Source organism: Protobothrops mucrosquamatus, unplaced genomic scaffold (assembly GCF_001527695.2).
Source record: "Protobothrops mucrosquamatus isolate PMUCROS unplaced genomic scaffold, P.Mucros_1.0 scaffold957, whole genome shotgun sequence".
Taxonomy (NCBI): Eukaryota; Metazoa; Chordata; class Lepidosauria; order Squamata; family Viperidae; genus Protobothrops; species Protobothrops mucrosquamatus.
In genome coordinates this window covers 1-17,781 of record NW_015387201.1, presented here as the reverse complement: position 1 = coordinate 17,781, position 17,781 = coordinate 1, and the positions used below count along the sequence as shown (strand labels likewise).

The 17,781-nt window shown below is 43.3% G+C and overlaps 1 protein-coding gene across 1 annotated transcript; it reads right to left on the bottom strand.

Annotated features, from left to right (window-relative positions):
• Positions 1-1,989: 1,989 nt before the first annotated feature.
• MMP23B (matrix metallopeptidase 23B) lies at positions 1,990-17,150 on the bottom strand. Its single transcript, XM_015819588.1, has 8 exons — positions 16,825-17,150; positions 12,525-12,673; positions 10,126-10,265; positions 8,317-8,484; positions 5,854-6,018; positions 4,333-4,443; positions 3,571-3,697; positions 1,990-3,101 (listed from the first exon to the last, which is right to left on the bottom strand). Exons 1-8 carry the CDS (start codon positions 16,993-16,995, stop codon positions 2,927-2,929), a joined length of 1,206 nt encoding a protein of 401 aa, XP_015675074.1. The 5' UTR covers positions 16,996-17,150; the 3' UTR covers positions 1,990-2,926.
• Between the last annotated feature and the right edge of the window lie 631 nt (positions 17,151-17,781).

Below are 17,781 nucleotides of genomic sequence, written 5' to 3'. Positions count from 1 at the left end.
AAACAGTTGCTTTAGGGTTTTGAAACTTCATACATTTCTAAACTAAAAATGAATAAACATGATATCCTTTAGCGGCGAGTTCTAATGGTTAAGTTCTTCCCCTTGTGCCTTAAGTCGTGTTCTCAAAACCGGTTGTTTCGTACGTATCTGCAGGCAGTCCTCAATTTACAACCGTTTGTTTAGTGACTCTTTGAAATTAAACAGCACGGGGAAAAGTGACATGATCGGTATTCGCACTTGTGACCGTTGCAGAATCCCCAGGGTTATAGAATCAGAATTTGGGCTCTTGGCAACTGGGATAAATAATAATAATAATAATGATAAAGTTGGAAGGGACCTTGGAGGCCATCTAGTCCAACCTCCTGCTCAGGCAGGAAACCCTGTACCATTTCGGACAAATGGCTGATCACCATTTGTAACCACCTCAGCTGGTTTCCGACATGCAAAATCAACGGGGGAAGCCAGATCCACTTAACAATCGCACAATTCACTCTTAACAAGTGTAGTGATTTGCTTAACGGTGGCAAAAAGGTCGTAAAATGAGGCGAAACTCACTTAACTGCCTCACTTAGTAGGAGATTTGGGGCCCAATTGTAGCCGTACGTCGAGGATTACCTGTACAGTATTTTAGGCTGAACTGCTGCATTGAAAATTACTTTCCTCCCCCCCCTCTCCTTTTGTGCTTCAGGACAAGATGAACAGAACATTGCTCAGAGAGCTTATCAGATTGGAAAAGGGTTGTATAAAATGGAACTTTTTTTTAAGGAAGCATTGTCCACATTGCAATTGGTGTAGCAGTATATATATATATTCATCTTAATGGCAATCTTGTAAACACTGAAAAGGTAAGAAAACTGTTCTTGTGTACACGCTGGCACGTTTCTCTGTTTCCTCTGATGCACACTGAGGTTGCTGTGTAACAGTGACTATATACAGGCAGTCCTTGACTTACAAGCAAAACTGGGACTAGGATTTCCATTGTTGTTAAGATTTGATGACCTCTTTTTGCCCCAGTGTGTTAAGCAAAGCACACTGCGTCAGTCAAGTGGATCACATTGTCGTTAAACAAATCCAGCTTTCTCCCATTGGTTTTGCTTCTCGGAAGCCAGCTGGGAAGAGGGGGATCCCAGGATCCTGGGAACTCTGTAATATGTGTCAGTTGCGAAGCACCCAAATTTTGATCGTTTCCCTTTTGAGGATGCTGCAACAGTCGTAAATGCCGGTTGGTTATTTCAGTATTTTTGTAACTTTGAACGGTTGCTAAATGAATGGTCGTAAAACAAGGACTGCCTGTAATGTGTTGACAGTGTGCTGCAAGCCACCTCTGGCGTTGTCTGTATCTGGATGACAACAACCCCCCCCCCAAAGTAACGAATCTTAATGTGTGTTTTCTCCTGTCTTTGGTGTTTATCATCCTTGCCTTGGATGCAGCCCAAAAAATTGGATTAATTAGATTAGGATTCTGCTAACCAAAGATTAGAGTAACTATGAATACAGTCTCTTTACCTCTCTGTGGCGCCTTCTTATATAATAATAATAATAATAATAATAATAATAATAATAATAATAATAATAATAATAATAGTTGGAAGGGACCTTGGAGGTCATCTAGTCCAACCCCCTGCTCAGGCAGGAAACCCTATACCATTTCAGACAAATGCATGAGGAATGCCTGACATTCTCTAATGGGAGTGATTAACCTTATTTTCCCAATAATGTTTAGCTCTTCCAATGTTTTATGAACATTGTTCATAATGTCTAGGCTTTCTTTGTGTATGACAAATAGAACTGAATCAGTGGTGTCGCGAACCCATAACTCAGTATTGTTTCTCAAACTTGGCAATCTTAAGACGTGTAGAAACTTCCCAGCCAGCTAAATTTCATTGCTGGGAGCTAATAAGCCTCAAACACATGTCCTGGCGTGTTCTGATTATATGATCATGTCTCATAGTAATACGGCAAGCGTACGTGTTCACAAGCCATAATAAATATCAGTACGGAAATGCTTTATTTGAGCAGAAGGACAAAAAGGGTAAATTTCTGGTGAAATTCCTTAAGGATCAACTGTCCTGTACATTTCCAGGAACTATACCTGAGCTGGCAAATTCTTTCTGTTGACCCAAGTAAAAAAAAAAAAAAAAAGTGTAACAGATGCAAAGGTTGAACGTAGGAATTTTTCTTTTAATCCTTCCTTTCTTGACGTGGCTCCCTAAACAGGGCAGAAAATCTAGCTTGTAATTTGGAAAGAGTATATGATCTCTAATCTTACGTAGTGCGTGAAACTTAAAAAACTGTTTTGTGTAAGGTCTGTTTGGCTGAAATAACGCAGCCCAGGAATTCGTGATATGCCGGGATCTTTTTACTGAATTGTAGAATAATGAAGGCCTTGGCTAAAATGTTCTCTGCACCTCTGTTCTGAAGAGATCCCAGATCCCTAACCTACACTATAAGATGTTTATTGTTGGGGAAAATTGGAGGAGGGATGTTATATATGCCATCTTGAATGAGAGGAAAGTAAAAATTTAATAAAACAACCTCGATGACAAGAGCACCAGGATCCAGATTGTAGCAAAATGTAGCTGAAAATATAAGTGTAAAATGGTTCCTAAAGAATATTAGCAACTTTAAAAAAAAAAAAAGCATTTCTTTTAGCTCATGTTGTAGCCTATTTCTCCTCCTCTTGGACCCCTTTATGACTTCGACTATATATCCTATCATCTCCAGCAGGCTTGGCCAAGAAAAAAAAATGCAAGGAAGAAATCAGTATTTCCGCAGTCTCCTTCTGGAAGGGGACAACCTGGGAAATCTGGGTTTTGTGACTACGGATCGGTTGTTAAAAGTGGAATACGACAACAGAGGTGAGGAAGTGAACCCACACAGAGTGACTTGGGGGGGGGTGTCTGTAAGTCCTTGCAGACCGTCCATGTTAACGCTTCAGCCTGACTCTCCAAGAATATGTGGTCAAGACTTTGGACTTCTTCTTCACGATGCACGTATACGTCCCTTCGTTGATGGCGTTGGCGATGATGCTCATGTGGTCGCCATTCAGAAACAGGTAGCCAGGATAGGAATATTCTAGCAATTCCTTCTCCTTGTACCAACTGCATGGAAGGAAAGGAAGGAAGGAAGGAAGGAAAAGAAAGAAAGAAAGAAAGAAAGAAAGAAAGAAAGAAAGAAAGAAAGAAAGAGAAAGAAAGAAAATGATCAACTGTACAAGGTTTAGCCCAGGGGTAGGCAACCTTGGCTCTTTTATGACTGGTGGACTTCAACTCCCAGAATTCCTGAGCCAGCATGGCTCAGCTTGGAAGCCTCTCCCTTTTCCCTCAGCATGGCTGGCTCAGGAATTCTGGGAGTTGAAGTCCACCAGTCTTAAAAGAGCCAAGGTTGCCTACCCCTGGTTTAGCCCATGCAACATGCTTAATAACAAAGCCCACCTGGCAATCATTTTTAGTCTACAGGTTTGGCAGCTACCAAACTGCCAATTCTGAAAAAAAAGGTCATTTTAGCCTTTAAAGCTTTCTCTCTTGCATTCATCTCAGGTGTTCAAAAATCCAGGTGCGAGTAACTTACTAAACTTTCCCCTTTTTGTGAATGATTTTCTGCCCACATCGGAAAGTAACATTCCGGCCTTCGGGGACCAGCCTTGTCTTCATCCTCGGAGGCGGCGGGGTGGGTATCACCGTCGGGAAAGGGAACGCTGCGATCGGAGCAAGGAAAAGCGGAACGACAGACACGTCAGCTCAGATTTAAAACCAGGGAATTAACACAGCTCTCCCTTACCAAAAAAAAAAAAAAAAAGCGATGTAAATGTGATCCAGAATAGCGATCTTTTTAGGAAACCAAATGCTAAATGGTAACATTTAGCAAATCTGCCCCAGGAGTCCCGTTTCTTTCGTAGCCTTCGTTGCTAATGGATTTCAACCGTGCAAACGGTTCGTGGTTCGTCTTTGGAATTGTTTCATTTCACACGCCGCCCTGAGCAGCCAGGCCAGATGTGACAGCAAATGATGGTGTTTTGCTATGACTGTGACAGATTGTTGTCGCTTCCTCCCCTTCCCAAATCCACTTAGAAAACAGCAGAGAGATTCCCAACTCTGGGGAAAATATTATACCAGCAGTGGCTTCCTGCTAAAATTAAGCCATCAATTTAAAGCAGTGTTTCTTAATCTTAGCAACTTTAAGAGGGGATGGACTTCAATTTCCAGAAGCTGGGGAATTCTGAGAATTGAAGCCCACCCCTCTTAAAGTTGCCAAAGTTGAGAAATATTTACGAAGAGAATCAATTGCCTTTTTTATTACACCATTTACAACAAAGTGAGTTGTGAGAATTACCCAAGCAAAAATCACAGCTGTACGGACACTGCTTTTTCATAAACCTTTGGCGTGTTCGGCAGTACCCCTTCCGACTCCACGACGGGCAGATAAACATTCGGTCTTTGCAGCCTGGGGGGGGAACAAAAAAAAGGGGGGGTTCACTTTTTAAAACAGGGGACTTCCAAGAAGAAAAAGTTCATTTTGTGCCTGAACTGATTTGACACAAAAGCGAAGTTTTTTGCGGTCCAATTTAACAAAGTGCCAGACAGACTAGTCCCAATGGCAGCTAACCTTCATTCTTCCATCATGGCTACGAGTTCAGATTTAGCTAACAGGCTGAGTTAACCTTTCTGGAGGAAAGTTGAGGATGGAGCTTAATCCTGACATCTCAAAAAATTTAGCACTTTTCTCCTACGGTAGCTTGTAAAACTGGTATACGAAACAGCCCCTTTGTGTCCTCTAAAGATATGGAGCCAACTTAAAGGGGGGGGGAATCACTTTTGTTGACGTGTTCACAAGGTAAAATACACATCTTCCTAGTCAATCTGTTCTAATTTGCTGAGGTTTTTCAAAGCAGTGAGGAACCACCGACATAGATGGCAGCGTGCGGGAGCTACAGAAAAGAAATATTTAGTATAAATGTAAAGAGAGAAGGACATTTTCAGCTGATTGGAGAGCCGTGAAAATAATTCTCCCAATTTTTTTTTTAAAACGGGCGTGGACTGCACATTTGGCACGAAGACCAGCTGGTGGTTAGTGCCAATCCAAATAGTTTGAAACACAAATAGTACAATAATATATATATATATTTCGTTCCCCTCCACCATCTCGGAGGCTGTCCTGCACCGCAGCTCGGCGCTCTGTTCCAAGCTGTAAACACCCTTCAGCTGAATTTCAGCGTTGGATTGAAAACCTATCATTTTCTCTGCCCGACGTGTTCTGGCTTTCAGAGGCCCAGAGAAGAAAGTCTGAGGGAACTCAAAGCCACTGTATGCCGAAGCCAAAGTCCTAGTTCCAAGGATTTGGATAGTGCTACCTTCATGAGGGTTTAGGATTGACCTTAAATCCATTTTAACAGGGACACACACTCCTCCTTGTGTCTTCTTGCCTCTTGCCTTTTTACAAACCTACACGGGGATTTTAAAAACCCAGCTCTCCAAATCTTAGTCCTTTCGCACAGTGGTCCCCCAAGGTGCTTTTCCAAAAAGCGGCTGTTTTTTTTTGCTTGAAGACATTTCACCTCTCGTCCAAGAAGCTTCTTCGGTTCTGACTGAATGGTGAAGGATTTATATTCCTTGCAGCCATCTGATCCTTGGCACTCTCTCTAACGTCTTCAAGGAAGAACAAAGATAGTCCAGTTGCCTTTTGGAAAAGCATCTTTGGGACCTGGATAGATAAGAATCTCCACAGACACTTTGCATAGTTGCTACTGCCTCTGTTCAGGCTTAATTGTACGGGGCAGCTACCGGCGCTCTTTTTATCAGGAAAACTGGCAAAAGAGATGATCAATAGTTCCCAAATTCTGATGCACCCACTTACCATAAAGCCGGTACAGCCCCCACATCTCATCCTGGGAGATTGTGTTCTTGCCCGTCAAGGTTGCGTTGACGTGCATCAAGGCACTGGGATCCAGGGAGTGCATAAGACCTAAGGCGTGGCCAATTTCGTGGGCAGCCACGTGAACCAGGTCTGTCAGCCAGACTCCTTAAAAAAGAAGAAAAGGAACCCAATTGACTGAATTGTAAGAGAGAGAACACCACAGCATGTTATACAAGATATTCTGGATCAATTGGGATGCTTCCGTCTTTTCCAGGGTTAATAACAGCGAAAAAAGGAACAGCAAGGATTTCAGCAGATCAGCTTTGCTGCATTGCAATATCGTGGCCTGGCTCTTCTGAATCAGTGGTGGAAAAATAATACAAGTGGTCCTTGACTTACGACAGTCCATTTAGTGACCCGAGTTTACAACGGCACTGAAAAACGTGACTTAACGACCGTTTTTCACACAACCTTTACAGCATCCTCCACAGTTACGTCATCAAAATTCAGACTCTTGGCATCCAGCTTATATTTACGACGGTTGTAGCATCCAAAGGGGGGGGGTCGTGTGATCCCCTTTTGGGACCTCCTTACAAGCAAACTAACCGTGTTAAGTCATTTAACAGCTGCAGTGATTCACTTAAGGTCGTAAAAAGGAGCAAGGCTCATTTTACAACCGTCTCACTTAGCCACAGAAAATTTGGGCTCTGGCGATCGCAAGCGTGCGTCCTTTTGTTATACCGTCGCTGCATCCAGCAACGTGCCTTCAGCTTGGTGGCCAAAGGGGGCTGTCATTTTTGCAAACTCTTTCTCCCCTCTTCTCCAAAAGGACAGGATACCCAAATGGTTGGAGAATTTGCTTTCCAAGTGGCTAAAAACTAGGGGAGCACAGCTCTTTTTATCCTGAAACACGAGACGCCAGAGGTTAGGAGATCCTTCAGGCCCCGAGCAAATCTCCTAACCCTCCTTTAATTTAAAACAGTAGCAATAAAGTGGATTCGGCTGTATTTGAATTAGATTGCTCCGTGTCTTGGATTAAAGTTCCTCTCTCATCGAGCCCAAAGGATATATTTTTTTTCATTTAAAAAAACAAATAAAAGCTTGAAACATCGAAATACAATCCTGTCTTGACCCCGAGCTGCAGCTGTTGTGAAATTTAGTAATGCAAAACTTCTCATTTGTTTTGCTCGGTCTTCCTAAATAGGCAATGCTTGCAAACGGTCTCCTGAAGTTAATTCTTGGATGTTTGGGGCACAAAAAAGGAAATAACAGATTTTCCTTGTCTTGGAGACCAGCACATCTGCCACCAGGGATTTCTGCTGTTGTCAAATTTCCGTTTCCTGGTCGGAGTAAATCCCAGGGTCCCTCATCAAAGCTTTTGAGATTAGTTTTATGAGGGAATAATTTCTGTCTCCTGTTCAGCCTAGAGGAACGGGCTGTGTGAGGTTGACAATCCTTCAGAGAGACTGTTAAAAAAAACAGCACGGTTGCAAAATAGTATTCACCATTAGGGAGGTCAGATCTCGTCTCCCAGATCTGTTCGACAAAGCCCTGATCAATCAAAATGTTTCTTACGAAAGGGGAAATTATTCCATGTTTGATGGGCAGACCCGCCGTTCACAATTCAGTTTTTCTTTCTGATTGAATTTGCATCAACCCTTGGCTCTCTGCAGCTTGAAAGAACCAGCTGCAAATTTTGGTTCTGTGTTCTTCCCAAATAGCCAGATCACAAACCGAAGAGGCTAGAAACCTCAAAGGCAGTGGAGTTTGCCTGTTGTGTCTCTACATGATGCATCTCGGCTGGGTTTCCCAATAACTCTCCTTGGGTGAAGATAATTTATAACATCAGGCAGCAACTGATCATTCAGCAACTCTTTATTTGCTATTTCAAATCCCTGTCTGCAGACACAGGCCCAGGGCAGGGACTCATACAGAGAGAGACACATCAGACAGACTCTTTAGGGAAGCTCTCTTTAAATAAAAAAACAACTTAATGGGAAAGGCTCATCACAGGCAGAGAGCCATCTGTTTAGCATCTTATGGAAGTCTTTAAAAAAAATAACAGTGGCTGCTGAGCTGCCCGCAAAGTCTGTAGAAAAAAAACCCTCACCCAGATGGAGGAAAAATGTAAACAGCCTTTTGTTTTTCTAAGGAGAAAGGGAGCGTGACAATTCAGCGCTTGCAACAGCAGCAACGGTTAAGCAAAAACTTCAGGAATATTTTCATCAGCAATGTTCCAGGAAGCCAACTCTTTTATTTGCAGGCACGGGATGGCAAAATCTGACAGGCCCCAAAAAACAGGTGGGAAAAAAACAACACCAACGCCTGTCTAATTTCCTACGAATCCACTCAGTAACTTTAACCTCGTTTTATTCTTTTGGACTCAATTTTATTCCTTTCCAGCTAATTTTAATTTTTTTAAACGATGAAGGTCCGGGGAATCCTGGGATCCAGCCTACTTACCCTTTTTCCAGCTGAACCGAGTGTCCCCTACGATCCAGTACTCGTGATCGTCAAAATGGATCTCTCCTGTCTGCGGGAAAAAGGCGTGGGCTAACTCGCCCGTGGTCCCGTCGAAACAGTGGTGGATCTGCGATTCCACGCAATCCGTATGGTTAATTGGGTAAAAACCTGGAAGGTAGTTTGTAGGGCATGGGGAAAGAGAGGTAAAATAAAAAGAGAGAGATTACTTCATACCTACAAACCAGGACCATCCTGGCTAGTATTTTTTCTCTTCTGGGCATCCCCAAGTATTGCTTTTCAACGTTAAAGTTGCCAAGGTTGAGAAACGCGGCATTAATTTAACCCAAATTGGACTAAGCACATTTCCTGTACCATCCCTTAGAAACTGGGGTGAGCCTGTGGCCTCCCAAAACTATGGGGTACATTTCCCAAACATCACCAGTCTAACTGAGCAAATGAAATTCTCACTTCTATGCTCCAGTGACCATATTTAACTGGAATTAAAGACATGCAAAATATCGGGGTGGGGTGGGGTGTTTGTCCTGGCCCCTACCTGTGAACGATTTTTAGAACGTGATCCTCGCCCTACTTCTTTCCACAAAGTTGAGCCTAAAGCAGCTCTTTGGGAACTCTTGTATTAACCCACAACCTTTTTCTCATTTCCATGTCGCGCCCGGCCAGCGCAAAGCCCCTCAAAAGCCGTATCTTTGCAACTTGTCCCCTGCAGATTCTTCGTTCCCAGCCAAACTAATGTTCTGTTTTTAATAGAACAGATAGAACGACATGATCTGGTGAGGCTAAGCTATTTCTCCCCCAAATCTGGAAGAACTACGTGTAAATCTCTCTTCGTCCCTCCGGCGACCTCGTGCTTTCCAGATGTTGCAATGTGGCCCTCTGATTTGGGGATGGAAACAAACACGGAAATGGACTGTGAGAGGCATTTTCTGCCTTAGTCATCCCCAGCAGTTGATGATCAAGTAGCTAGACATACCAAGAGGATGAACATTTTGTTAAAATCTGGCTCTCGTTAGGGAACGGAGTCTTAAGATAAGGCTTAGGAACAAGATAAGGGGGTCTTTTTCAGGCTCTCAATCAGCCATTCTTGCTTTTCTGCTTCCCATCGTCCTCCTGTATCCTTGGTAATCTTCGTTACTCCTTGTCAGGTAGTCCTCAGTTTATGACCACCATTGAGCACAGCTTTGCCTCATTTTACGACCTACCTTGCCACAGTTCTTAAGTGAATCACCGCAGTTGTTAAAGTTTGTCACACGGCTGTTTAGTGGATCTGGCTTCCCCAGGGACTTTTCTCGTCAGAAGATTGGGAAACGTGATCCCCTGACACTCCACCCCACCCCAGACACTGTAACCGTCGTAAATACGAGCCGGTTGCCGAGCCTCTGAATTTCACAAATGCAGAACTTTTAAGGGAAAGCACGGAGTAAAATGCATATTATTAAGGGAAAGGCACAAAGGACGTTTAAGTAGGATTCAGGTGTTGTATTTATTTATTTTAGAAAGTGTGAAAAACAACCTTAAGTCACTTTTCTTTCAGTGCCATCATAACTTCGACTAGTCCAGGGGTAGGCAACCTTGGCTCTTTTATGACTCGTGGACTTCAACTCCCAGAATTCCTGAGCCAGCATGGCTGGCTCAGGAATTCTGGGAGTTGAAGTCCACGAGTCATAAAAGAGCCAAGGTTGCCTACCCCTGGACTAGTCCCTAAACGAATGGCTGTAAACTTGAGGGCCCCCATATATACAATACACTAATTTAAGGATGCTTCTCCATCAGAACCGTGAAGGGACCTACCAATTGTGAGGTCGCTTGGGGAACTCACTGACACTTCACGGAAGGTGAACGAGGAGACATCGCTCCACATTCGGAAAGCTGCGGTCAGTCCCTTCCTGGTCTGGCTTTGGCCAATCAAGTTTCTGGGGAAAGACAGAATTCTGCAGGGGAAGACAAAAGTAAACCAAGAGGTCAGTTCGCAACAGATTCCCCTGGTTTGACTTCGGCTGAGGACCAACCACGAATTTGGGGTGAAGCTCTAAAAAGTTAAAACCAGGACAGGAAATGGACCAGGGCTCACTTTGGGTCCATTTAATCAGAATCAGAATAACAGCATTGGAAGGGACCTTGGAGGTCTTCTAGTCCAGCCCCCTGCTCAAGCAGGAGGACCTGTACCATCCTAGACAGATGGCTGTCCAGTCTCTTCTTAAAAGCCTCCAGTGTTGGAGCATCCACAACTTCTGGAGGCAAGTCGTTCCACTGATTAATTGTTGTAACCGTCCTTGTGTGTCTGAGGACACTTGGCCAAATAAAGTATTGTATTGCAGTAGAAATGACGCACTTCCCTTACCTGTTTGTCTTCCCTAATGGATCTCAAGCTCAGAAGGACCCACAAAATTATGGCACTGCACAAGCAGACCCCAGGCTTGTAAACCAGGAGGTTAGCTTTGAACTGTTTGTCTTTAATTGGGACAATCCTTATGTCATGTGTCTGAGTAACGAAACACTTAAAAGGACTTTCAGGCATGTTTTCTCCTAAAAGCTCTTGTTTTTCTTCTCTCTCTCTCTCTCAGCATCCATGGAGACCACAGATGGAGCAGAGAAGCAGCCAAGTCTACATATAAGCATCTTTCTCGGATTAAGGCTTGGTATATAAAAATACAGGTATTTGTATATTTGTAAAGCAAAACATATCAAGCTTCAAGACGACAGAGAGGTTTTTTTTTTCCCCCTCAGCCAAATATGAGCTAAAAGCCTTTTGAAGAAAAAACACAAGCCATGCATGAGGTTTGCTGTGGCCAGTGTGGTCTCATCTGCCAATCTTGACTTTGGCATGGTTTAGCCTGGCAAGCTTTCCAGGGAGGGAAAAAAAAATCCCTTTTTTTTTTTGCTTGGCAGTTTCTTGCCAGCCATCACAAAAGAGACAATGTTGTCATACTGTTCCTGGAGCTTTAGAAGACTGAAATGCCAACAATTATGTTGCCCTCAGCCATTTCTGCGTCAGCTAAAAGTTGTTGCTTTGTTCCAAGCATGGGGGGGGGGGGGGAAGAGGAATGATTGTCTGCACAGAGGTTGGATTTCATATCCTCAATTTGCAATTTGCAAGTGGGCGAGCATAAATTTCAAAAAAAGAGGAAAAAAAGAGATTTCAACGTCCATCAAAGCTTAGCCCATTATAATTCCAAACGGGACTAAATTTTTCCCTTTGAATCTGCGATCTCTCCATGGAAAGGAATCTTTGTCCTTCCAGAGATTGCAAGGGGAAAAAAAAACCGGTGTTGGGTCCAAATTTTTATCCAGACATCTCTTTTCTTGGCATCTCCCGAAGCAAAATTCATTTTTCAGAGTTGTGCAACACCGTTTTCAGGGTGTGTTTTTTTAAAATTTAAAAATGACACAAATGCAGAAATTTTAAGGGAAAGCACGGAGTAAAATGCATATTATTAAGGGAAAGGCACAAAGGACGTTTAAGTAGGATTCAGGTGTTGCATTTATTTATTTTAGAAAGTGTGGAACAAAGTAATAGTGTTCCATTTCTAGGCTGATGTACAAATACAAGAAAATAAGAGATGGGGTGAAAGATTTATGAGACGTATTTCATGGCGTCAAATGAACTGTTCAAAAGAAATTTTAAAAAATCCAGACTTTTGGAGACTTTAACACTCAATTTGGGTGTCTGCATAAGATTTCTGTCAAGAAAACAATGGTCTGATTTATAACCCTTTGTTTAATGAACAGATATAATGTCCATTAGTTTCTGATTTGGAAATTGGACCCTAAAAATGAAGTATAATTCTTAACACGAGGGAAGAAATGTTAAATCTGTGGGTAGCGATTGTCTTAACTGTATTGACTTGAGTGAAGCTGGAATCTAAATTACATTTTTTTTTCATTCTAACTCCACTCCAACTCTGTTCATTTTTGTAAGAGGGTGTCCATCATCATAGTCAACAACCTGAAAAAAATTACACATCCTTGGTTTAAATTCGGGTGACTGCCATACGACAGTACTTCCCTTGACTCAGGGGGAAAAAAACCCACTAAAAATTTAATTCTGGTTGCTTCCTCTTCACTATTCTTGATTAGTATTGGCTCATGATTGGAAATATTCTTCTTAGCATGAATAGAAACCGACTCTGTTAACAGAACAACCTGTGATTGTGTCCAATTTAGCACTGGGAGAAAGAAAATGTTCTTACTTGTACGTTAGGTTGAAATGATCCCATTTGAGTCGTCCTGGGGTCAACGTGTAACGTTTTTTCCGCAGGTGAGGAGGTGGCAATGAAAAGGGAAGCTTTTGAAGACCCAGGTGGGCTCCAAGGGTTGGACCAGGTATAGCCGTGTCTTCCTTAAAGACAGAGGAACAAGTCAGAAGCTCTGGAGCAGAATCCTATTACAGAGAGCATCTTGAGAGCATTTCCAGACCAAGTCAGTTTCTCAGCATTTCCCCTACCCATTTTGCAGTAGCTGTTTTTCTGGAAAAATCATTTTCTCTCTCGGTTCTCCCTCTAAACTAATTTAAACCAATTTTATCTTAACACCCTTCAGATATGATGGATCTTAGCTTCCTTCCTTCAATCTGCTTATGCCAGAAACGATGGATGTCAGGATGACACCAGATTGTCTACTTGAACCTTACAAAATCAGACAGGAGCCTGGAAGCCCAGGATATTTTCCAGGAAGAAACAAGCTTTTCCAAGTTACTAGCTCCTGGGGTGTATTTCTCGGAATTCAATTGCCACTGAATGTGGTGTTTCCATTTAGCAATTATGGATATTAGCCGTTTATTGTCTTTCCAAGATTCACTCCGCCTGGTAGCCTCCCCTACATTTTTGGAAGGAGATTATTTTAGTCATCTGTTGTACACGAAAGCATTTTCGCACCTTCTCTCAATCAGAACATTTGTGCAAGAAAAGGAGTTTTCTGCTCTATGCAAAAATATGTGGTTTGGGGGAACGGGGCCAAGGTCAGAAAAACTCAAGGGAAGACGAGACAAAACATGCAAAATAAGTCCAAAAAACCCCCCCTTTAGAAATGGAATGAAAACCACAGCCGATCAGTTCGCTCCCTTCTGCCCTGAAGGCGAAGCGAAAGGGGTAAACAGTAAAAACTGAAATCTGACTTGAGCAGGAAAAAAAAGTCATCTTGAATTTCGCTGCATGAATTCCAGAGTTGCTAGAAAACCCCAAGATTTCTCTTTACGGAAAGGCCTTGTTGGTTTATTTTTATTTATTTTTTTAGAGCTGGAACCAGGAAAAATATTGGCCCAGCTGATGTATGACACTTAAAAAGACCTTTTATGTCGCTGATCTTCACTGTTTCCGGACCCAAATAATCACAGGGGAGGCCTGCCATATGACATGAGCTGTTGAAGGTGAGCCATTTATAGATTTTGGGGAGGAAAGGCTCACCCATCAGAAGAAAAGAAGAAGAAAAAATAGGTTCAAGAGATTAAAACTTTTGAGTGATAGCTGCTGGTAACCACGTCTCCAGCTTCACCCTAGCTTTGGTTCTCTCTCTCTCTCTCTCTCTCTCTCTCTCTCTCTCTCTCACACACACACACACACACACACACACACAAAAACACATTTTAAATGCCATCCTCCTTGCAAACAATCTTGTTTTAAAAGAAAAGGAGATAGCGTAAAAAGCCTGAATGGAAATTAATTTCTTTCACAGCAGGCCTCCTGTGAAGAAATGGGATAAAGTTACAACAGGCCAGGATTGTTTCCTTGACGTACTTTCTGACACGCCTCCCGTTGGGATAGTCTCATTGAAACAGCCAAACAGTTGCTGCCTCTTTTGCTATTGGGTGGTACCTAATTTGCTCTTTGACTGCTGGGGGGGGGAGGGGGGGCTATTAGGTCCCGCACACCCCAGCTCCTCTCTGCGGGGGGAAAAAAAACATGGAAGTTATAAAATCTGCTTCCCAGGTCCCAAGAGCTGATCCACAGGACTCCGGGACGCATCCCTGGTCATAAGTATGAGTCCTTCGCCAAGCGTCCAAAATTTTGATCACGTGGCCACGAGGATGCCACGACGGTCATGTGAAAAACGATTCTTAAGTCAAACAAAATCAGGTGGGACTCACTTCACAGTTGCCCTGCTTAGCAACAGAAAAACTGGCTTCCAAGTAGAGTCCGCGAGGAGAAGGGCGGGATATAAATCCAAATATAATAATAATAATAAAAAAAAAGAGTTGTAAGTCAAGGACTGCCTGGGCTTGTGTTGTGGGCATTATTTTTATTTTTTTTTAAACGGGGCAGCTGAAACTCGGTAGGATGATAATGAGCCAATCAAGGAAACCTGCCACCCATGAACCAGGGGGAAGTTGTGTGAGATCACAATTTTGACAGTTCTCCTCCTCCTCCTCCTGAGAAATTCTTTGGAATTTATGCCCGGCCCTTCAGAGAAACCCAGAATCCAAACAATCCTGAATTCAGGTCCTTATCTAGCTTGGGAGGATCATGGGACTTGCACAGCCTGCTCTTCCCTGCCAAATACTCGCTCCAGAAGTACAAAATCCAAATTTTCTGGGCTGGAAAGCTGAAATTGCTCTTTCTCCCCCCCCTTTCCCTGATCAGACATGGAGGTTTTCAGAGAAAAGCCAAGGATTTCGTCCGCCGGTTCCTGTCGGCAAAGATGCCCCTGGAGCCGGTTTGGCGTGTACTCTTTGAGGCGCCTCAAACTCTAGCCCTGCGGAGGCAATTCCCCAATATTTTCAATTTTGCTCATCTCAGCAAAAGGGAAGGGGAAAAAAAAAAAACCAACCCAGGGCTGGATGAGTCACTGCTTAAGAAACGAAGAATTCGCTTTCTTTGGTAGTCACCCAACTTCTCCATGGCTTTCCTCCATGCCAACTTTTTCTCCTTGGATTTGCTTTTTTCCTCCAGTTGCGGCAGGACTAACGTCTGCGCTGCTGGCCCCGGCGAAGCCTCTTAAATTTTAATTTGGGACAGCTTTGCCGGCGTGTGGAAGAGATTCAGAGGGTCAGGAAGAAGCGAGAATGTCAGAAAGAGATCTGCCAGCTCCGGAAGAGCCACGCTGATAGGGATCGAAGCAAGGGCGATGTTCTTTCAATTGATCCAGTTTCTGGGATCCTTTATCCCAGAGCTGGGTGGATGAGAGATTCTCTGGGGGGGAGGGGAAATCCCAATGGCTGTTTTGCAAATCTCACTCTGTGCAAAACCACCGCGGGGACTCAAAAGAGAGGAATCATTTTACCACCAGATGTTGTGAGTTTGCTAGCATCCTTCAGCGCTGCCTAAGGCCACATCTGCTAAAAAATTCTCCCGCGGCTAGAGAAAGAAACACATTAGTTTCAAAGCACAGTTAGTGCCTTCAGAAATGAGACCTCGGGCTCAGCTTCCCCCCCTGCCTGTTTGAAGGGACAAGGCCTGACAGAAGGGAAGGGAAGGATGGCTGTGCATTCTAGGCCGAGGGCCAAAGAGTTAAGTTAAGAATGAGATACAAAGGTAAGCCAAAAACTATTCACTAAACTTGTGGCTGCAAGTTTGATAATGAAAGGGAGCAGAGATATTCAGAGAGACAGACAGGCTGGAGGCAATTTCAGATGTTGGGTTTCTTGACAAAAATGCAGCTCCTGATAGATAGATGGATGGATGGATGGATGGATGGATAGATAGATAGATAGATAGATAGATAGATAGATAGATAGATAGATAGATAGATGGATAGATGGATGGATGGATGGATGGATGGATGGATGGATGGATGGATGGATGGATAGATGATAGATTAGATAGATAGATAGATAGATAGATAGATAGATAGATAGATAGATAGATAGATAGATAGATGAGATAGATGATAGATAGATGATAGATAGATGACAGATTAGATAGATAGATGATAGATGAGATAGATGATAGATAGATGATAGATTAGATAGATAGATAGATAGATAGATAGATAGATAGATAGATAGATAGATAGATAGATAGATAGATAGATAATAGACAAACAAACAAATATGTAGACATGTATCATTGTGATGCCTTGTTGCTAGGATGGAAAGTGCCTTGGGAAACAACAGTACTCTAAAATGTTGGACTTCAGTTCCCATCATAACAGAATAACAGTTGTAAGGGACATTTGAAGGTCCTCTAGTCCAACCCCCTGCCCATCCAGGAAACCCTGTACCATTTCAGACAAATGGCTGTCCAGTCTCTTCTTAAAAGCCTCCAGTTCTTTTCATGCAGGACCAGCATCCCACCCCAGGTTCAAAACAGGATGAGGTCCCCAACAGTCCATCCAGCGTGCATAAAGGTAGCATTTGTTCTTGTAGCAGAAAAGAAAACGGCCATGCAGCAGTCAAATCCCATCCTGAGGGATTTGCTGCCTTGCTCTACTTTAAGTCTACCTTGCCAGACTGTTGTGAGGGTATCAGGAGGGCCTCCCACAGAACCCCTTGGGAGAGAAGCGAGCAGGATAAATCAAAACAGTCATATTTTGTCGGGAGAAATATCAGAGGCTTACCTGGATCTTCTGCACTTTTGTGGCAAACGAGTCCTCCAAAACCAGCAGAAGGATTAAAAGCAGGAAAATGCCGGTGGAATTCCCAGGGCCTGAATATTTATGTTTTTTCTGCCTGCCAGCAGGCCATAAAAAAGGAGAAACACTCGCAGAAAGACTTTTGAACTGCCCCATGGCTGCATTCAATTAAAACCGAACAGCGAAAGAGAACACTGGGGAGGAAATTCAACCCAAAGACATCCAGTTTGCAAGGCAGACTTTTAAGTACTGAAAAGGAGGCAAAATGTTTCCTGGATTGAAATGCTGAGAACTTTTCTGGGGAGATTTAAAGAAAAGAAAAGAAGAAGGAAAAAAGATGCAAATTTTGGCAAGGTTTGACAGGCTGAGCCAGCCCTGAGCCAAATCCACCCGGATCACTGGGAATCTCTGCTTGTGGAAGAAGGGAATGGAGAAGGAAAGAGGGGAAACAGCTGGAAAGGGAAAGGAAGGAGAGCTAAGCCAGCTGTTTCAGCATCTGGACGAGGGCGGCCCTAGATCCCTCTGCGTGCACACACACATACACACACACACATACAGGAGAAGGAGGAGGAAAATGATAGACTTCCAATCGCTCGATTCTGAACGCACATGGGCAGTCCCTGAAACTTTTTATCGATGGGATCTGGTCCACAGTCAGGGATCCACCCACGAGGATCTGACCTGCAAGAGAGGGATTTTGCATGGGCCTTCCCCCCGTGGGCGTCTTTTGGTGCCCACCTTCTGTTCCTGCCATTATTTGGCCCTGTTTGCAATGTTTAATTTCATTTTTTTGGTCTTCGTATCCTCCTTTGGGGAATTTATTTCACAAATAGCCTTGCCCAGCATCACTTTTTTTGACATAGGAAACTCAGCTCAGTAGTCAAAATTCTCTAGCAGCTTAGCCTACCTCACAGGGCTGTTGGGAAAGTCGAGGACTCGAAT

Excerpts from the sequence above, each read along its gene's own strand:
- MMP23B (XM_015819588.1), bottom strand. The coding sequence starts at position 16,995 with ATGGGGCAGTTCAAAAGTCTTTCTGCGAGTGTTTCTCCTTTTTTATGG. Across the intron at positions 12,674-16,824 it reads CAAAAGTGCAGAAGATCCAG|GAAGACACGGCTATACCTGG; the intron begins GTAAGCCTCTGA and ends TCTGTCTTTAAG. Across the intron at positions 6,019-8,316 it reads TCGGTTCAGCTGGAAAAAGG|GAGTCTGGCTGACAGACCTG; the intron begins GTAAGTAGGCTG and ends TTCTTTTTTAAG.